Here is a 22,640-nt window from a genome sequence, read left to right as displayed (position 1 = left end):
TGCAACCATTTAGAGGAATTAGTGTCTGATGTGATGCTTCCATGTTTACATGCTTGACTGTTACAATCCATGATTGTACAATAAATCATGTATAATTGATTTATTGATTGATTTAGCAGTACTGCTAGTACTGTCACTGCTACTGCTACCACCGCCACGTTCTTTGCTGCACATGTATGAATTGTGGCTTGGAAGTGGCATTGACAATGGTAGATACAATGGGTCAGATGTTACTTCTTCCAAACTGCTGTGGTTACAGCACTACATGGCACTAAATAATATGGAAAGAAGGTGGAGATGTCACAGCAAATGGGTATGGATATGAATCCCTATTGAATAACTTTGTGATGTGATAAACTGTACATCATCAAGGGCCATTTCTAGGGTGAGGCAAAGTGAACAGTCCCTTAGGGTAGTAAAAAAAATTAGGGCACCAAGCAACAGGCAGGCAGCAGCAATAGTGGCCAGGCAAAGTTTGGCACTCAGTAAAGGAAATTCTGCATTGGTCAATCCGGGCTGCAGTCACATGCCATTTTAAATCACAATATTTTCCCTAGTGTAAGAGGCAGCATTGAAAGGCAGTGAGCTAAACCTATCAGCTCACTAACTTTGGGAATGCACAGGCAATTTTCACAAAAAGTGAAAACGTGAAAGTGGGTCTCATGTTGCAGGTTGGAAATAAGAGGTAGGTCTCAGGTCTGGAAATGTTGAAGAAAACTGGTTTAAAGGATATCATGTTCCAAACAAATGTTTAAAGCACCTTACAGTACAGTGATACTGATAAGTGCTTCCATGTTAAAGAATTATTTTTAAAAAAGGAAGATATCAATATCCCAGGAAACTCATGTCCCCCACCCTGCCCCAATAAACTCATTCCATGCTGCTCAGTAATAGCAATAGCATGGTGGGGACTAAAACTGTGTTGTTGTTCAGTCGTTCAGTCGTGTCCGACTCTTCGTGACCCCATGGACCATAGCATGCCAGGCCTTCCTGTCCTGCGCTCTCTCCCGGAGCGTGCTCAAGTTCATATTCATTGCATCAGTGATGCTATCTAGCCATCTCATCCTCTGCCGTCCCCTTCTGCTTTTGCCTTCTGTCTTTCCCAGCATCAGGGTCTTGTCCAGAGAGTTTTCTCTTCACATTAGGTGGCCAAAATATTTGAGCTTCAGCTTCAGTATCTGTCCTTCCAAGGAGCACTCAGGGTTGATTTCCTTTAGGATTGACTGATTTGACCTCCTTGCAGTTCAGGGGACTCGTAAGAGTCTTCTCCAGTACCACAGTTCGAAAGCATCAATTCTTCGGCGCTTAGCCTTCCTTATAGTCCAGCTCTCACAGCCATACATTACTACTGGGAAAACCATAGCTTTGATTAGACGGACCTTTGTCGGCAAGGTGATGTCTCTGCTTCTTACTATGCTGTCTAGGTTTGCCATAGCTTTCCTCCCAAGGAGCAAGTGTCTTTTAATTTCATGGCTACAGTCACCGTCTGCGGTGATCTTGGAGCCCAAGAAAATAAAATCTGTCACAGCTTCCATTTCTTCCCCTTCTATATGCCAGGAAGTGATGGGGCCAGATGCCATGATCTTAGTTTTTTTAATGTTGAGTTTCAACATTAAAAAAAAAACAAAAAAACTAAGATCATGGCATCTGGCCCCATCACTAAAACTGTACCTCACCAAAGTACCTAAATACCTTGAGATGGCCTTGGCATCATGATGCTATTGGAACTCTTGCACTTGATCCTGTGGGACACTATGTGAGTAGAGTCACCCTTAGGACCAAGCTTCCCCCCTCTAATCTCCAACAATAATGTACAACAATAATAGTATGATAATAAATGGTGTATATTATTGTTTAATTTAATTGTGTTGAAATCATGGCAGACTAAAATTACTTTTTTTATTCATGGCATAATCCTCGTCACAATGAAGTAAATAACACAAGGATTGTGGGAATTATGGTTGGGAGGATACCTCAAGCAATGTTTTGTTGAATGGCAGCGCACGTGGGTATGGATTAATTATGCGTTGCCTAATGTTAATATAGGGTTCCTTCAAAGTTCCAGTTATCTTTATGGGGTACCAGACATGAAAAATGCCAAGAAAGCATGCAAAGCATTTGCTGTGCAAATAGAAAAGATGTCCATATATATCATCTACATGTGCTGCTGCTCATCTTTGCTTAGATGAGGGAATGAAGCTGCAATGGCTTTTATGTACAGAAATATCATATAGATGTCTATGTAAGGTTTCTTAGTTGAGAATAAGAGGCTGAGCATCCTTTTCTCTTCTGTCCGAAGCTTTACGTAACTGAGAGCACAAACTGAATTCTCTGAAATTCCACTTCACAAATTACCACAGTCCAAATGATTTTGACTTTTAATAAGGATTTAGATAGCTGGTTTATACCTGACTCTTATCTTATAGATTCAGGGTGATTTTATTTCATTCATGAAATGATTATGCACATGAACATATTAAAAACTCAACTATACTCAACTCAAGAATAGTCCTTTGCACATGTTTCATTCTGTATAGGTGGATGACTGTGTGTGTACACAATTAGGACTGCACCATCACTGATTTCCATGTATATGACATTCTGTCTGTACAAGGGCCTACAAGCATCGGTGGCCTTTAGCACCATTTTTGGTGGAAAGGTGGAATATAAATTCACTAGATGATAGATGAGAAACCTGTATGAGGGTCAAGAAGCAACAGTAAGAAACAGACATGGAACAACCGAGTGGTTCAAAATTGGGAAAGGAGTATGACAAGGCTGCATATTGTCACCCTGCTTATTTAACTTATATGCAGAGTACATCATGAGAAACGCCGGGTTGGATGAATCACAGGTCGGAATTAATATTGCTGGGAGAATTATCAATAACCTCCGATATGCAGACGATACCACCCTAATGGCAGAAAGCAAAGAGGATCTAAAGAGCCTCTTGTTGGGGGTGAAAGTGGAGAGTGCAAAAGCTGGTTTGAAACTCAACATTAAAAAAACTAAGATCATGGCATCTGGCCCCATCACTTCCTGGCATATAGAAGGGGAAGAAAAGGAAGCAGTGACAGATTTTACTTTCTTGGGCTCCAAGATCACCGCAGACGGTGACTGTAGCCATGAAATTAAAAGACGCTTGCTCCTGGGGAGGAAAGCTATGGCAAACCTAGACAACATAGTAAGAAGCAGAGACATCACCTTGCCGACAAAGGTCCGTCTAATCAAAGTTATGGTTTTCCCAGTAGTAATGTATGGCTGTGAGAGCTGGACTATAAGGAAGGCTGAGCGCCGAAGAATTGATGCTTTCGAACTGTGGTGCTGGAGAAGACCACAGATGGATTCTCGTACGATGGGGATGAGTTCTTGAATCCATGAAGACTGGGGACAGGGACAGCATTTGTGATCCCATACTCCACCGCCAGCATTCTTCTGTATACACAGATGAAATGGTTGCATAGGGCTAAGGGTGAATGTCTCTCTAGACAAAGACAGAGAAGGTACAGGGAGCAAGAGGGGCCCATAGGGGAGGAGCCATCTCCCACTGGTAGAGCACATGCTTCGATGCAAAATGTCCCAGGTTCAATCCTTGGAATCTCCAGGTAGGGTTAGGAGAGAAATCTGCCTGAAAAACTAGAGAACCACTGGCAGGCAGTGTCAACCATACTGGACTAGATAAACCAATGGCTGGACAGCTTCCTGTGTTCCTAAGATCTACAAGCTACTCTGGTCTGATCATGGCGACAGAAACTTATAGAAGGAAGCACCTTATAACATGGGTAGGTCTCTTAATATATACAAGGCTTATGCTGTTTAAGCTTTAAGGGCTTTATAGGTCAATACTAAGACCCTGGAGTATGACTTGAAGGTTGTGGGAAGCCAGTCCCTACTCAGGTGTATTGCAAGCACAGCGATATTCTTCTCTCAGCAGCCTATCGTATTTGCATTAGTTGATTTCTCTGAACAATCTACAGGGGCAGCTGCACATGTTAAGAAGTGTTATAATAGTGAAGTTTCAAGGTTACATAGGCACGAATTAATAAGGGAGAATCTTTGTAAATCTATCCCAGCATGCCAGCTCACGATCCCATCATTTTGAAGAAGAGGAACTCCCATTACGAAGACAGCAATGGTAGCTCCTCAGGTAGAATCTCTCTCACCTGTTTTGAAATTCTGTAAATACAACAGAAATGCAATCATATTGCACATTCAAAGCCCTCAGTATTGATAGGGATGCTGAACAATTGATAAGATGTATCTCTATTATGCTTCAAAACTGCAAAATCTTTCATCTTTTAATTGAAAAGTTCCTGCGGCGACTAGATCAGTGCCCTGCCCCTCTAGGCAACTTCTTTGCCACCCCATCTGCCACCCCAAATGCTACGTCTTTGAAATGACGCTGCTGTGAAAAGATTAAAATATATTTTCTACCACTCGGATGACACCAAATCTTTTCTGGATGCCAAAATAGCTACTGTTGAGGAGAGTTGAAGAAATATCAATTAAGAACTCCGTCGAAGGGATTTGCTTATTCTTGTTGGGCCAACTCCAGAACAGATTGAAAAGCGATTAAAATAATGAGGGGCAGAATCAAAGGCAAGGGAAACAGACATCATTCCTTTCATTACTCTAATCGCCAGAAAGCGCATGTGTGAAAACGAAGATGCCGATTGAGAATAACGCAGAAGGTGGGCTGTCATAAGAGTCCTCTGATGGCGGTTTCTTTTCTCTGTTTCACTTCAAAAGAGCTACTGAAAATTTGCTTTTTAGTGAGGGCTGAAGCAGAAATATTTCCCCTACTTAAGAAATTCCAGGTGGTTTCTATTTTCATTAACATTTTGGCAATATGCAGGGCGGGGGAAGTAAAGTAAAAGGCATACTGATTTCCAGGCACTGGGATTTAGAATTCCAGAAAAAAAAATACAGCTACTGAAAACTACAAATGAGAGAAAGACCTGCAGATTCAGTTAAATTATATATATTAAAAGAGCAACACATGATATTTTTCTGACCATATTTGAGAAAGAGTCCAATGAGTTGCATATTTCAACAACAAGAACAAAATTGCCCCTGCACTCTTTCACTTGATTCAAGGGTGCAATTTTATTCCTTGATCTTGATGTATAGTTTATCGTAGTATCTGCCACTGATATTTGTCTTCTCTTTTTCTAAACCCCAGGAAAAACAGGCAACAGCATTTACCTCTGATGTAGTCATGCGCTGGCTATGCTGTCACATACATAACTAATGGGCTGAATTGGGGATTTTGCTGAGGCACGGAACAAGAGTTACAGATTAAGGCAAAATGCCTACAAAGCATTCAGGATTGTAGAAGACTACTATGTCTTATTTGATATTTGGCCTTAAATACCTTAAATTTGATATTTGGCCTTAAATAAATAAAATGGTGCCTGTAAAAAAAGAACGAACAAACAGCAAGTGATTGCAGCCAGGTTGGTGAACTGAAGGCTGTGTTTCATTTTGTGCTCTGCATTTGTGAATCTATGTTGTTCCTTAGTTTTGTTGTCTCCTTCCTCCTTTCTGAAAGCCCCCTTTTCTGAGATTGTTTATCTACCTTGAATACATTCCAATTTACTCCTTGCCTGTGTGCCATATATTTTCTAGTTCCGATCACAAATCATGAAAGAGTTACTGCAACTCATATGTGGGAGAATTTTACCCTGTCACTGACACTTGTCTTTCATAGTCTCTCTCATGGAATGTGCCAATTGAGACTGGACTATATCTGCCATGGAAACTTCCCCAGAGTCAGTATCATTCCAGCAGAAGGTTGATGTTCGCACACCAGGAATCCTTTGTAATTTTATATCCTCTCCAGACCCAAACTAACAAACTCATGTCATCTCTCAAACCCTCAGTCAGCTTCTAGGCAGGAAAAAGGATAACATATTTGAGTCCTAGCCTTCATGATCCTAGATCTCAGGAATTTCTTCACAGATTGTTACTGCAGAGCTGGAGTACAGTTGGGAAAATCTTGGGTAGGCTTAAGGTACTTATCTACTAAGTATAAATTTTTTAAAAATCTCATCTGAAATAAAAATGAAATTGTTTTAGAATGGCAAAATTGGTGAAAGTGGTGCTAAAAAATTGAGAATTGTCCCACCAAACTTTATTTAGAATATTTACATCTCAAATTAACAAAAAGTTGAATTAAAATTCAAAATTAAACTTTTGACAAGAAGTTCACAGGCAAGACTGAAAGAGCATTCACATAACACTCCAAGACTGAGCCTTCCAGAATTTCCTGTTGAACATTTAAACTGCTGACTTTTCTCATTTAAAAACACTAAATGTTTTGGATTAATTCAGTCTGACATTTTCAAAAAGCCTGCGTTTCCCCTAATTTTCAATACAACTAATTTTTTTGTGCAAAACCTTAGAAGTGTTTGAATATGAATTTTCATTAAAATCTGCCATTTTGGTTTCATTGCAACCTTAAAGAAGAGAGCTGTCTTATCTCTGTGGCTTCTGAGTGCTTAGAAGGGAGAAAGTGCAAATAATGGACAGGCACAGGCCTCTTCTAAAAGACCATTTGCAAAGATGAACTCAGGGGAGCCCATGTCTATGAAAACAGTGGCAGGCAGCTCCAGTAAATGGTGCCAACAACACCTCTGCTTCATCTCCCAAATGCATCTCCCTGCCAAGAAGTGTCACCTCTGTCTTATCTGTGATAAGTCAATTTCTTTGTTTTCATACAGAATTCTGCCTCTGTCAGACCGTGGGAAATCAAGTGAAGCTATACAGCAGCCTCCCCCAACCTGGCATCTTCCAGATGTGTTAAACTGCAATGCTGACTGGAAATTATGAGAGTTGTGGTCCAGCACATCTGGAAGGTGCCAGGTTGGGGAAGGCTTCTATATAGCATGAGCATAAGAAAGAGCAAGGATGCTGCTTTATAGTGCATCTCTCAGCCTTCTGATCTTTTATGGAAATATGACAAAGTGAAAAAGATTTCCCATAAGAAAAATAGTGGAAGCGCAATTTCCAACTAAGAGGGAGGAGTGTTATATTCATTCTAAATTCAGAGAGCCAATGCCCTCCCCTACATTTGCTCCAGTTTCCCTAGGATGCCTCTGTCCTGATTCACCTGTCAGTTGTCCGCTAAAGGCTGGCTCGCACAGTTTCCGTTTTCCTTTCTCTTCCATGCAGGGAAATAGCAATCTAGTATCTTTTAGCGCATCCTTCCACAATGGGCAGAATCCAACGGGGTGCTTACAACCCTGAAGATTCTTTTACACCACACCAATTCTGTTCTGCAGCGGCCCTCACTGCTTGCGCAATGGAGATTTAGCGCTTCCAGGAAAACCCAAAACAAGTGGAAACGCTTGTTTCTGGAAGGAAGCAGGTCAGCGGAACTCTCATAAGGGAGCTTTGCCGACCTGCCTCCTTCCAGAAAAAAACTTGTTTCAGGGCTTCCCCTGGGAAGTGCCAAATCTCCCTTGTGTAAGCAGTGAGTCCTGCTCGTGCAATGGAATTGGCAGGAGCCACTGCTTGTGGAAGGGAATTGGTGGGGCGGAAAGGAATCGGCGTGGGAGTAAGCACCCCATTGGATTCTGCCCATTGTGTTTACTGGAGCAGGTTTCCAGTCAGGACAGAGATAACCGGTTCAGTAGTTTAGTATTTAGGTTTTATTTGTGGCACAAAAATTGGCTTGAAATACCAAATCTTAGTTAGTATTTAGAACTTATTTGTGGCATGACAAATTTTAGTGTGTCAATCGTAGTGTGAAGCTCAGCAGTAGAGAACTTGGTTTGATATCTTTAGTATGGAATTAACACTTCCCTCCCCCCCCTCTCTCTTACACACACACACACACACACACACAGAGAGAGAGAGAGAGAGAGAGAGAGAGAAATAAATGGGCCAAGCTTCTAAATATTGTGTTTAAATTTTCATATTATTCCACATATTGTGGAACAGGAATATAAGGCACTTTTCTTCAGTCTCAGTCATTTTAATGGCAAAATATAAAACCTCTTTTTTGTTTTTAATGATGCCAAAGCATAAAAGCCTCCACACAATCACTGACCCCTCACTGGAAATGGAGGAAATAAGGAATGGAAATTGGCTGCAGCTCAGTGGCAGAGCACCTGCTTTGCGTGCAGAAGGTCCCAGGTGCAATCCCAGCTTCTTCAGGTAGGGCTAGGAAAAAATTCTGCTGGAAACCCTGGACAGCTGCTGCCAGTCAGTCGGCGATACTGGGCTAGATGGACCAATGGTCTGGCTTTGTATAAGGCAGCTTCCGACATAAGGCAGCTGGGCATTCTGGATGTTTAGTTTCTCTGAGGGCACAGTCCTATCAGGATAGTCTGTCCTATGCAGGGTCGGTGAAGCACAAAAGGGATCCTTTCCTCTGCACTCTGCCTGCCCTGCTTTTTTGGCTAGCCAGCTGTTTTTGGCTGGGAGGCTGTATGCCGAGATAATTATAACCCAGGCTCAGGTTTGCTTACAAAGAGCCTTTACTGAATAATTACTGTCAGGGTTGGATCGGAGCCCATAGAGCCCCAAAGCAGTTCTAATTCTGAGGAAGAGATAGAAACCGTGGGAGAGGAAACCGCGCGCTGTTCAGAGACACCACTGGAGGGAGAGCCCCTCCCTGCTCACATTCCTGAGAGTGGCAGTGACCCTGGCAGGGAGAGGGAGGGACAATTGGAGCTTTGGGATGTGAGGTGCTGGTGCAGGGACAAGCGGGAGATGGAGGGCGCCGAGAGGAGGCACTCAGTCTGCTTGGCGCGACGACAACAGCTGTGCCCCGATGCCCCACGAGAAAGGGGTGGACTTTTGCCTCCTAGCCCTTACGTTCAGAGACTTCCCACCTTTTCCCTCCAAATGGAGACCAACTGATTCCCTAAGGCTAGAAACCCCTGGTAGGCAGCTCTCTTAAGTTTCCCTCATTAGGCTCAGGCAATTGGCATCTGTAAGCGTCATTAGGTTGAACGGAAATAAAGCCTTGGAAAAGAGCCCTATCATCTGCATGTTGATTCTGGCTACTTGAGGATTTCAGAAGGCAGCAAGGGCGCTCCTGACACTTACAGCACACAGGCGTACCCAATGGTTGGATCAGACAGCTTCTCTGAACCCAGAGCCATGGGGTAAAATGGGTTTTATACTATACATGTCAGCAGTGAGGTGGCAGCATGACAGCAGCAAGCGTTAATTAGCGTTCATCTGCAACTTTCCCAGCATAGACTCACAGTACTTGTTCAGAAGGAAAACGATCAGAACTTTCCTAGCAGAGACACCTGTAACTCGGCATAAGCATAGCCCCACTTCTCAGGCACATCCTAGGCCCTGATAAGATACTAGCCTTCATTAGCATGGAATGTGCTGAGGCTGCGCTATCAACCTTTGACTCATCCACTAGCAAGGAAATTGCACTTATAATGAACCTAAAGAGAGCACTATGGATCTCTAGGCCCCTCTAAAACTACAGGTGACTCGGTTACACTCCTGGGGCCATTACAGTGGCACATAGAAACTGTGTAAGCGGCTTCCACAGTCTCCTCCCCTCTCTGCCCCTGGGAATGCCCACTATTCACCCTCTCCGAACTCTGTTTCCAAGTGCAGAAACTGGCGAGAACCATACCACCTCTGAAGTGGCAGGGGAGGTGGTGGGGAGAGTGGTTCCTGGCAACTGTGGTTGGAATCCTGGCTCCAACCTAGGATCCTGGGAACTGAGAAATCCTATGGCTCTCTAGACACTGTCTAGTGGCCATAGGATTGCTCTCTGCATCTTGTGTGTTACATGTCAATGACTGAACACCTTTTACCTTCCAATGAAAAGTGTACATGTGTGTGTGTGGGGGCGCGCGCGTGTGCACGTGCACATAGCACCACTTTCATCATCCTGTATTGAGCATTTGTGTCTATGAATATGTGTGCATGGAGGGAGGATTACCCAATGTATTATACACATAATAATAAACTCAAGCTTTAGGATCCTGCAGAGGGAGCTAACCTGTCTCCCACATGAAAGAGATACAGACAAACAAGTTAAGTGTGTGTGTGTGTGTAGATATAGATAGACTGTTATTCCTAATCTTTGGTTTTTCTGGTAGGATTGCAGGAACAATCTACCAGCAAACCCAAGATATCCAATTCTAAAGCAAAGGTTTCACTTAAAAAAAAAAAAAATTCAAATAAGAAACGCATACACACATACACTTACTTTAAACACTGATCACAGAGCTAAGCAGCTATGTGGAATAATAGAATCAGAGTCAGAGGCAACCAATGGCCCTCAAAGAAGTTTGGTAAATAGATGCTTGTCTGGCTACACATGGTGAACAAGCATTTAAAAAGAAAGCTGTTTCTTCCCTCCACCCACCTTTCTCTTATGCCAATGATGTGCTACAGTTGATTAACACAGGCAGTCTCCGGGACCACCTCCCAATGCCTCATTTTGAGGAAGGGCCCCTGAAAGTGCAGCAGTGAGGCCTGGGCACCTTTCTGAAGAGCCCACCTGTCTGATTTCTCACTTTGGCGGAGTGCTCAGAGGCAGAGAATGGGGGTGACTCTTTCTCCTCCAAGGAGCCTTGCTTGCTTGCCACTTTCCTCCCAACTCTTCACACAGCAGGGGCGGGGGTGGCGGCTTGGGTGGTGATGGCGGTGCCCGCAGGGGCCCTCCCAGCAGTAGGGGGGAGCATGATTTGCAGCCCTTCCCAGTCTGAATCACCTGAACAGGTGATTCAGCCTGGCTCATGGGTTGTGGGCCAGAAATCTTTTTCTTTAAAGCAGGGCCTAGGGCAGGCACCAGCAGTGAGGTTGATGCAGCTCTGGCAGCTGCTAGGGTGGCCACTCATGAATCATCAAAAAAGAAGAAGAGGAAATATACCACCAAAAAAGATGACAAATGAGGACACCGCTTTGCATAAAATTTACATATGCTAATTTTTATGTATAGATGCAAATTTAAAATAATTATTATAACCTAAATAGAAATACTGTAATCTCAACATAGTGTGAAAGACTGTGATCAGGTGACCTGTGTGCCTGTCTGCTCAGTCTGCTGCCCAGATGCTAATTCTTCATGGGCAACAGTTCTTACGGTTCTTTATCTTTAAACTGGAATTCAACAGGACAGTCCTCCAAATAGAGGATGCTGTTAAATAGAGGACAACCCTCTATTCACTCTTCAGATAGAGGACTATCTCGTGTAAAAGAAGACACATGGCCATGTTCTAGCAGGTGCCCAAGGTGCTCATGCTGGCTCTGCTTGAGGTTGTTATTAGATCTGGCCTTCACCTTGGAAGCCCATGTAGCACCTTTGACACAAAGTTCCTTCACCAGCTTAGTCTAGGGTGCCAGTCCCTCCTGGACAGAGAGAGCCCTGCACTAGTTGTCCATGATCTGGTAACATCTAGACTTGATTCCTGCAATGCGCTGTATATGGGGTTACCATTGAAGACTACTCAAAAACTTCAGCTGGCTGTGAACTATCAATGGCTACAAGGCAAGATGGCTGGATATAATCTCCATGTTCAGAGTCAGTTTGCCTCTGAATACCAGTTGCTGGGGAACATGTGTGGGAGGGTGTTATTGTTCTCATACCCTGCTTGTGGGTTTCACATAGGCATCTGGTTAGCCTCTGTCAGAACTAGGGTTGGCCCAAGACATTTTGCTACCTGAGGCCAAACAGCAAATTACTCTCCCCCCTGCCCCCAATCAAACTGCATAGTACCCATGGCTGACCAAGTTATATTGGTATCTGAGGCGGAAAACCCCACAAGTGTGTCTTCCTGGGAGTAAAAACACAATAATAACAAATTAACAATTTACTGCCTTCTCATGACACCCAAAATCAGTTGCCTGAGGCAACCACCTCACTCTGCAAATGGTAGAGCCAGCCCTGGTGGGAACAGAATGCTGGACTAGATAGCCCTTTGGTCTGATCCAGCATGGCTCTTCTTATGTTAAAATGCCCATAAGAATATTGACTGCAACTGACCAGTTGTTATATTAAACTTCACCGGCTTTCAGTTTATTTCCAGGACTTAAAGACTCATTTGTTTTCTGTGGCTTTTTCATAACATGGGTTTTATTGGGCTGCTATCAATTTTAGGTGTACTTATTATTGGTTTTTACTAGTATCTTTCTGGGCTGGATAATTATTGCTAGTTCTTATTACTAATGTTCCAAGCTGATTGTAATTTGTATTTATTTTGGAAGCTGCCTTTTATTCTTAAAAGCAGTCTATACATCTTTTAAATAAAACAAAGGAACAAACAAACTGAAGGCACAGGTTTTCACCGTCAAAGCCTTTATGTCTTCAGGTCAAGCCACTCTGTAAAGCCTTTTGGGCGCCCCTGATTTCTGAAGTTAGCTGAGTGGTGACAATGTTATTCCCCTGGGCTTTTAATTGATGATGTATTTATTGCTGTTTTAGATGTTTTTGTTGTTGGTGGTGTTAATGTGTATGTATGTATGTATGTATTATGATGTTGATAATTGCTTTTATATCCTGCCTTTTTTCCTCTTGAAAGGAACCCAAGGCAGCTCACATAGTTCTCCTCCTCTCCATTTTATCCTCACAACATTCCTGTGAGGTAGGGTAGCTGGAGAGTCAGTGACTGGCCAAAGTCACCCAAGAAGCCTCATGGCCAAGTGGGAACTAAAACCCAGATCTCCTGCGTCCCAGTCCAGTACTTTAACCACTACAACACACTGGCTCTCAGGGTAGGATGCAACAGTGCCCTACCGTTGGCAGACAGCACCACCAGTCCTGGTGCACGTGCGGCCCCTACCACTGGCGGAGGTGATGTAGCACTTCTGGGGGCAACCCCCCCCAAACGACTGGAAACACTTATTTCTGGAAGACGCAACCTGCCCCTTCCAGAAATTTGCACTGCCATCAGCGGTAGGGGCTGTATGCATGCTACCACCAGAGCAGCTGCGCGCACACCAGGGCTGGCGGTGATGGCTGCCAGTGGCAGGCCACTATTGGCTCCTACCCACTGAGTTTCTGTTGATTGTTTCTGCCTTTACTACAGTAATAGTATAATTTTATTGTTTTGTATTTTGAATGGATGGTTTCTACTTTTGCTTTGTTTTATAAAGCATCTAAATCATTTCTGTTTTAAAAGCTTCTATGGCGAAAGGCAGAATGTCAGTCTTTTAAATAAATAAATATTTCACCCTGTCAGTGCCTAATTCTTTTTGTCATTTGAACTGCGATAGTGCCTAAAAACATCAATGAAAAATCCCAGCCCCAATGTGAAAGCTGTAATGACTGGTCGGAAATCCAGTGTTGACCTTCTAAGGGACAAACTAGGTGTGAAACCATGGGCAGGAGGCTAACCCTTTTCCCCATGCCATTTTCCCAATTTAAAATTATCTGCCTTGACAGCAATTCATAGGAATCTGCATATTTTGTTCTGTGTGGCAACAGAAGCTTTGGGGAGTGGAACTTAATTTGGAAAGCGCACAGGGGAAAGGGTTGCTCCCCCTCCATGCATAGTCCTGAACCAAATCACCTCCCACCCCACTGTGGTCGAGTATTTAGGTAATTTTTGAGTCTGGTCTTATGTCCTTTAGGAAAGTGTGATCCTCCAGATGTGCTTACACTGCAACTCCCTTCATCCCTCACCATTGCCTATGTTGCCTAGGGCTGATGGAATTTGTAGTTCACCAGTATCTGGAGGGCATTATGTTCCCCACCTCTGCTTTAGATTGTAATGTGTATTACTTACTCCAAAATGTGGTAACCCAGTCTGCTGAATGGGGTCCTTGACATCTGCCTCCAATGTTCTGCCCTCCTTCCACCACTACCACCACTACCACCCCCCAGTAGCTGATTAGAAATCACAGGAAATCCTGTTCACAGATTTCCTGCATTCTTGGTCTTAAGATGAGAAGAGCTGTTGCTCAGGCCCTTTTGGGAAGAAACGGTCACCAGGGTAGGCTCTTGGTAAGCACAAGTGCAAATTAAGTCATGCAAAAGAAAACATATTCATTTTTTAAAACTTTGCTATAAGACGATCTGCATATCTTAAAGAAGAAAAATGTAGTTTTAAAATGTTTTAAAAATGGAAAAAATAATTTTATTATTATTGCAAAAATTAACTTCCATTATTTTCTTTTAAATAAACATTTTAAGGTTGCAATCCTATGCATATTTACTTGGGAAGTAAGACTTGTTGAACAAAGTGGGACTTACTTCCAAGTAACCATATGTAGGATTGCACTCTAACAGCACAATCCTATGGATATTTACTCAGAGGTAAGTCCCACTGTATTCAGTTGGGTTTCTTTCCCCAAAAGTGTGTTTAAGACTGCAGCCTTGTCATAAATTATGAACATTTTAATAATAATAATTTAAAGTCTGGTATTCAACTATTTTCCAAAGTATTTAGAAGCTCTAAAGAATGTTGACCAAAAAGATTCAATGCATTTGAATGAAGGTCCAATGTGGTGTATCAGAACTGTAATTCTGCCATCGTTAGAATATGCAAAATATAACACTGCCTTTAATGGGATATGCATTGCACACAAAACATGTAATGTTCTGAAGGTATAACAGAATAATCAAGTAAAGACTAACTGAGGGATCAAACTCAACTTTTGGTATCTTCACATTTACTAAACAGAAATGTAATGGTTCTGTAGGATCCTTCCTGACACACACATTTCCAATGGCTACATTTATTCATGGTTAATGAATACCACTGACATTGCTGGTTAGGATATGATCAGAGGCAAAGATGGACACTAAAATATGGGTGCCGCTGCTTTTTCTTGCTTGATAATGTTTGAATGTTAACAATATACTGAAAAGGAAGCATGAATCCCTATGGTGTGCAGAACTGGTTTCTAGGAAAGGCAGTACGTCAATACAGGATGTTTCTGAAACAGAATATCTCTTGGGGCCAAATTCGGACCTGGAGTAAGCAGGCACTCCTTCCACTAATTGCATGGCACAAACTTTCACCAGATCAGATTTTGGTGCCCAACATTTATATTGCATAGACCAAAGAGTATACTTGCCAGACACGAATAGGAATCATTAAGTCTGTGGTCCAAAGTGAGGCGCTGAAGCATCTCAAAGAGTGCAGCGTGGTCAAAGTTACAGGGATTGGAAGAGATAAATTCATCCATGCCATGCTTTTGAGCTCTATCTGCATCTGTTCATTTATACATATAGAAAAAGACACAATTTAGAGAAACACATTGCATTGCATTAGATGCATCAAATACACACCATGAAGCATGAGAACGAAGTTGCTCCCTAGCACTTAGCTGAATTTCAGTCTCACAAGCCTCCATCTATTCTTCAGCTTCCATTGTCAACTTGCAACACTGATTGATTGGCTTATTGCCTTTAGGCCAAAGGTACTAAAATCAGCATCTTATGCCCCGTTCACTGGAGTGCATTTATTCTGTACTGAACAAGAGAACAAAAAGGCCCAGTAACTTTTCTCTTTCTCTCTGTTTTTTTTTTTTTTTAACAAAAACAAACTAGCAACTTGGGATTGTAACATTCAGCCAGTTCCTATTTATTTATTTATTTATTTATTTATTTCTAAACCAGTGTAATAGATTCTGCCATTCTAAGGAAACGTGGTTCATTGTGTTTTAAAAAATTATTATGTTTGACTAAGCAGAAACATCTAAGCATTTAGATTTTTTGGGACCCAAATACCATCTGTTTTTCTGCTCAACCTGCAGTCAGAGATATAGATCTACTTTTTTTGGCTTATTGTTTGTTTACAGCAGATTTAAATCTTTCCTGAAAGACCCAAAATAACAAAAAGGATGCTTCTTTGAATATTGTGGGAAAGTTCTATGGAGGTACAATTTCCATTTCAGTGATAAGGTAGCATAATTATTTTTAGATAACCACTAAAAATTGCAACAGAGAACTGGAACGATCTCAGGATTCAACTGCTGGTCTTCCTTTTTGGGGGGAGGATGGATATAAGATGCAGCCTGAGCCTATTCATGTCTACTCAGATGTAAGTCCCGTTTAATTCAATAGAACTTACTCCTAAGTGAGTGGGCATAGCATTGCAATCTTAGTTTCTTCAGTGTACTACTCACTCATTTCATTTTAGGGTGATGACTGTCAGTACAAAGTCCTGGAGGCTATACTAATTATTACTCACATAAATTAATTAAACATATACTTAAATAGTAGGAAGCAAGCACAGTGTGGGGCTTGGTTACAAAAGACACTCTTCCCAGTCCTGATGTTTTGTTCCATCAGGACAGACTAAATTCAGATACACTTTCCTCTCAAACTCCTTTCTTCTCTCCATTGACTCAGTTTTCTGCTACATGAGGTCTTGCCCAAATCCTTAACAAATAAAGCAGGAAAGCAGAATTTAAATCCCCACCTTGTTTACAGCTTCCTAGGGTCTTAAGAGAATTAGCAAGCTGAAGGGCACAATAACACACTTAAAGTGAAGACCTGGAGTTTCTTGGGGATGACTCTTACTTCAAAAGTACAACAAGAAATAAAAAAAGGCTGGGTTTCAAAAAAATAGCAATGGGAACTGTGCTTATAAAGAAACAAAGGAGATTTCTGCTAAAGGTTTCTTAACTAGGAAGTACTGCATCTAGTTACAAATTGCTTTGAGAATGCCTGGCTCATATATTAAGGAGTCTTTAAACAGAAGATGAAGAAGAGAAATAACCTTTATATTACATTTGTAACCATCTACCTAAAATATGTTGGCTCTCTAAAAGGCTACCCATGCAAAGTGTAAAACATGAATTAATGGCAAGAAACAGTTAATTCAGCAAATGTATTATTTTCTTGATTGTGCACATTTTGAACTAAAACCTGAACCTATGCATGCTTACTTTGAAGAAAGCCCCACTGAATGCACTGGAACCTACTGTTGATATGATTGCAGCTTACCAATGGTATACACCCTGTTATTCCAGGGTATAACTTTACATATTTTATTCAGTACTGACATGTTTTGAATATATTTGGTTCAATAACTGGTTTTCCATTTCTCTTTTATACCTAGCAATAAGGATACAGTTTGTACCACGCTGGATGCTGCCAACAGTTGATTTCTGTATGCGAATCAATCTAGAGTCATGGAGTATCCACGTGAGAGTTAATGCAAACTACTTGGATGTAAGTCTCTCTAGTCTCTACTGATTCCCACAATACTAAATTAAATTATTTTCCATCTAGATGACTTGGCTTAACAGAATTGTGGATCAGGCTACAAGTTTACTCTCCCTTCAGGCATAAGATCTTCAGCACAGTCCAGCCTAACCTTGGGTTTCGAATTGTGGCACACTCTCAACAACCAATCAGATGGTTTCTATCTGTTTTGACAGATGATGCCCCATTTCCTCTATCCCTCCTGGCCAAGATTGATTTGATTAATACAAATACACCAGTAAAGACTTTTTAGAAAAATCTGCTCTCTTCCAGTTTCACGTTCTACAGCACCCAGAATAATTAAATAAATAGCTTTGCAGTTTTAACAGGCTGCATCAAGCTTTTATGATTTAGATAGTCAGACTGTAGCATTCAAATTTCCCCACGTAGACTGCAAGCTGACAAATTGGCTGGAGGCCTTCATTTGCCAGTTCTGCTCAGATATTTCATGACTTTTTCAATTATGAGCCATGGTGCCTTGTCAATTATGATGCTTTAATAAGGAAGCCAGAGTAAGCTGGCTAAGAGTTTAAAGGGCTTCTCTTCCTTCATGAGGCTAGAATCCTCACTGAACAGGACACATGTATCTGAACTGTGCTTTCCTCTTAATGGTTCAAATGACTCCTTATCACCAGAGATGGGGTGAAGTGGTATATTTGGCTTTCTGTAGGGGTGGAATAACATGAGCACTTTTGAGCGGTAGTAGAAACTGGTCATAAGAATGGGATCAATGCATGACAAACATCCCATTTGCAAAGATAAAGAGCTGGGCTTTCAATACATATGCATGTGAATTTAGCTTCTAACCCTGCCTGCTACGTCAAATATGAGGAACAGCTGGTTGCCCAGGAATCACTGCCTCCACCCCCTGAGAACAGCCAATAGGTTAACACACCAACTTGACAGTACCTCACAAAGAATTCTGCCTGCCTGAAGGAACATTCTTCTTGCTCTCATGCAGCTATCTCCTCTGGCCCATGAGTCTGCGACTATCTGTCCTGGGTTCCATTCCATTCTTGCTTGTGTGTCCTGAAGTGCAGCACATCATGTGGCAAAACTGTTTCTGGAATGTGCCATATCAACCTATGGGTGGGGAACTGAATGACTGACTGCTTCCCCGTATTTCAAAAGGGCTCCATGTACATAGAAAACTAGACAACATGGAGAAGGTTTCTAATCTATCCTTTCCTCCAAGAAAGAAAGGCGGAAAGGATACACATCTTTCCCCCCTTTCTTTCTCTTCTTACACATAGAATTTTGTGTAAAAAAAAATTGTGTATTATTACACATAGAATTTTCTATGTGTAAGAAGAGACTCCCTCTATTTCCCAAGAGGAGCATTTATACATGCTGCCTCCACCTTCACTTTAGAGTGATACATTCCAGGGATGTTTTTTTTCCCACGTGATGTGCAGTTTGTCTAAACCAGGTGTGGGCAACTTGTGGCCTACCACTCTCATCAGCCTTAGCAAGCACAAGCGGTGGTGAGGGATGATGGGAGTTGTAGGCCAAAACTTCTGGAGGGCCAGAAGTTTTGGCCTACAACTAGGCTAGCCAAAGCCTGATTCTATCATATTCACCATCTTTCCATGCTTCCCCCATACCCTGGCTTGGCTGTGAAAAGGTAAGGAATCCGTTCTCAGAAGCCAGTCCATCTTTAGGCTTACTGTTCATGTTCTTGGCAGCACGGGGCAGTTCAATGCATCATGTCAAACACATCCACAAGATAAATTGCTATGCAGTTATTCACCATGATGTGGCTACCACAAAATGGCCACAAGTAATCTCATGATGAGGTAGGGTTGCAGTTCTGTGAATACAGCTGATGAACACTGTATGCGGTGTATACAACCAACTGGAAGTTTAACAACCTGCTAATAAATCTTCAGCCTAGTTTCCAAGCTTTAGAATCCTTCATGTCACCTGTGTTTGGCACATGCTGGCAACTCCCAGACAAGCATCTTGGGAGTGTGCAGTACTGTCATCACGCTTGTGGCTGTGCTGTGCTCATGAGGGGCCATATTTATGTGAACTAGTCCCTCCACATGGGGGCTGTATACACAATCACTGTGTGCTAAGTGATCACAGATAGCAAATGCTTAAGCTTGAAATCATACTACTCACAACAACCAGGAAGAAGCTCCAGCTCATCCCAAAAGCCACCTCCGCATGAAGTCAGCCTGGCCCCACCAAGGTGTCCCTGTTTAAGCCACTGGCAAAGTGAATTGGCAGTACCTATGCCATTGCTTAAGAGTGACCCTGTGAAAAGATGTATTCTACACCACGCCTGAGGGTTTGCATGATTACAGTACATTCCATATATGATCACTTAGCATGGTTTCCTTGTAGAAGGCTATCCACACAGGACAGCCAGATATAGAATGCACAACACCATTGGCCTTACTCTATACATACATTGTTCAGTAATTGCTAGCTATAGGGAAGACTGCAGTATTGATGTTGTTCGGAATTGTTCTCTTAGATCTGAATATAAAGAAATGGGGACAAGAATCCTAACAAAAGAAGACCTTGCCCCCCCCCCCCAATAAAACACGGTTCAAATTGGAGATGGATTTCAAAGGTGACTGTGCTGCATATTAGACATCAAAACACAACTTTCATTTATTTATTTATTACATTTATATCCCACCTTCCTTCCATCATGGAACTTAACATGTTAGGCTTCCTAAAGCATTGCAGCTTTTTGGAATACCTAGCATTTATCTTGGAAGATACAATATTAATTAGCATCCTAAGTTAGCAATGCTGGTTCCCCTCCCCCCCCCAACTCTATAAAATAAATGCACCAGCAAGCTGTTTTAGGGGTTTTGATTGGCTTCCATTTTTAGCAAGTGTTGATTTGTCTGGAGCAGAAATATAGACTTGCACTAAAACTATCTAGCAAAAGCAAAGCATGGTATCGAAACCCACTGTCCCTTGTTACCTTTCCTCCTGCTCTAATTTAAATTACATATGGATGCAATGGTTTCAATGTAATTCCTGCCAGCTATATTAAAATATAAATATTATGTACAGTCTGAAAAAGATTGTAACCAATTATCAAGTAGAATTAGGATTTTATGCCATTATCAAAATATACAGATAAATGTTAGTGGTCTTAGATAATCACCGGTCACAATAAAATATTTCAATTCTTCTAAAACTCTGAGACTTTATCAATGGCATAAATCATAATGTATACTTCAACAGTCATATACAATTCCTTTCCAAGGTGTTTCTGTTGAAGCATTTGTCTTACTTAAGATTAATTTTAAACTGGGCTGTAGGCCAAGGAAATGGTTAATTCAAGGGGGGAAATCCAGTAATAGGAGATTAGCATCACAAACAATACTGACTTCCTTGCAAGTTTGGGGTTATAGCCTTTCATAGTATCATGCTTTTCTGTATACATTTTTGCTTGAGTTAAAACTTTTTCAAACAAAAAAGATAGTGGCCAGGAGTCAATGGGGGCTTGTCAGTCACTCCTTCCCTACTACAACCTCACTGTGACTCTTGAAAAGCTATCCCAAAGAACAAGAGATCCTCTGGAGTGATGTTCAGTTAGGCACATGGGGCTGCCGCTCAAAGGGGCGGGGGACGTCCCTTGGAGTACACGTGAACATGCCCCAAGGTGGAGGGATATAAAACATATGCTTGTATGCAGAAAGTCCAGCTGGCATGTCCAGTTAGGGCTAGGAAAGTATCCTATCTGAAACTCTGGAGACCCACTGCCAGTCAATGTAGACAATACTGAGTATATTATATAGGAACATTCTTAGTATATAACATGAGAACCTTTAGGTTAATCAGCTGACATCACAAACCTCTACTGTCATTAATGATGTTTTTTGTACACGCTTGACTTTGTGAAAAGTCAAGTTGCTATCAGGAAAATATTGAGCTCTATATGAGGCATTTGTTGTGTGCTCATCATTTCCTACTCACAGTTCTTTATGGGTTTTTTAGATGACGTTGTGAACCTCCAGTTTTGCTTCTGTTTGTAAACATCACTTTATGAGAGTTTTTTTTTTTTTTTAAGCAGGGGAAATGGGGGATTATTTTGGATGGTGAAAGAAAGCGCTATTTCCTCTTGTGTATTCGCGCTATTTCACTATTCTACAGGGCCACTTAAAATTATGTAGCAAAAAAGCAGGAAAGGAAATGCTCTTCATGTAATGCTTGGATCTCAATTCTACAACAAAACTGAAAGTAGATGCAGTGGATTAACAGCCTCATGTAGAAAAGCCCACTGTTTTGCTAAATAAAGAATTCACCTTTCACATGCTATAAGCTTGTTGTAGAAGGGCCACTTTTGGTGTGGTCTACTGACCAAAGCAGACAGAAATGTCAAACATCTTTCTCTTCCTATTTATTTTTCTTCTTCCTAATTTCTTGTTGCTACATCAAGAGTTTAGTCACATTCTGATGGAGTCTTACAAATGGGTGCAAAATTTCAGAAAAGATTCCTGTTATAAAAGGCTGCGGCATATTAATTTGTCCATAAGAATTCAAAACCCTGTTTTTATTTATTGTTGCAAGGATTTGTTTTAGCTCAATAGGCAAATGAGCATCTGAGTACATTTTTAGAACAGATTTTTTTATTTTTATTTTTATTTTTTTAAAAAACCCACCACCAACCATCCAATTGTAAATTAAAAGGTGACTTTGTATTTTATTCATCTGGAAAATGTGTGCTTGTCATATCTGCTTGACATTACAAGAATGAAGTTATGGTTTAGACAGTAACAAACAATGACACTAGTCAACCTCATCAGTAGACATGAAATAAAGGAATGACAATGATTGATGGCAGCTACTCATTTACAGATATTTCTAGAAGATGCTTTATTGGCATAGTTAGGCTAGCATGGTAAGTTTTTTAATCATTCTTAACTCTTCTTTAGCTTTGCACGACTATAGATGAGAGGGCAAAATGGACTTCAGGCTACACCAAGCCTCTTGTACACACAGCATGCTCTGAAGAACTGCTATGTTTCTCCATAGTCTCATAAGCTTAGGTTGCAATCCTATTACACTTACCTGGGAATAAGCCCCACCGAACTCAGTGGGACTTACTTCTGAGTACACATTAACAGGAATTGCACTGTTAAGCTGAATAGATACATGGAAAATAACTCCTTAGTAACAAAACACCACAGCAAAGTGTCTGAGAAAAAGCATACTTCAGCTTTTCAAGAGAAAAAAACCCATCCCCAGCAGAACATAGGACGATTCTAAACACTGTCTCTCATTGGTTATCTTGGCATTTGGTATACTAAATCTAGGAATGTTGCTATCTCCCTTGCTGTTTTAGAGTGTGCCATAATCTTGCCTCTCATTTTAAGCCATGGTGATAATTAATATAGGGCTACTCACTTTCTTTTTTTTTACTCACTTGAGTAATGTTTCGCATAATACTGATCCCTACTTTGGCATGATTTCACTATATATATATATATATATATATATATATATATATATGACCATGTTTTATAGT

General features: G+C 41.4%; 1 protein-coding gene across 2 annotated transcripts in view; it reads right to left on the bottom strand.

Annotated features, from left to right (window-relative positions):
• Positions 1-22,640, bottom strand: part of CADPS (calcium dependent secretion activator) — a 517,790-nt gene that overhangs the window by 200,420 nt on the left and 294,730 nt on the right. For both annotated transcript variants that reach the window (XM_084840490.1, XM_084840489.1), the window contains exon 12: positions 15,007-15,143. In XM_084840490.1, coding sequence (XP_084696616.1) covers positions 15,007-15,143 — 137 coding nt within the window. The remainder of the gene's footprint in view (positions 1-15,006; positions 15,144-22,640) is intronic.

The sequence above is a fragment of the Heloderma suspectum genome, chromosome 2 (assembly GCF_057233095.1).
Source record: "Heloderma suspectum isolate Gila_16-S chromosome 2, 16-S_ref, whole genome shotgun sequence".
Lineage (NCBI taxonomy): Eukaryota > Metazoa > Chordata > Lepidosauria > Squamata > Helodermatidae > Heloderma > Heloderma suspectum.
Note: the sequence above shows the minus strand (reverse complement) of the source record. Positions and strands in the feature narration are given on the sequence as shown.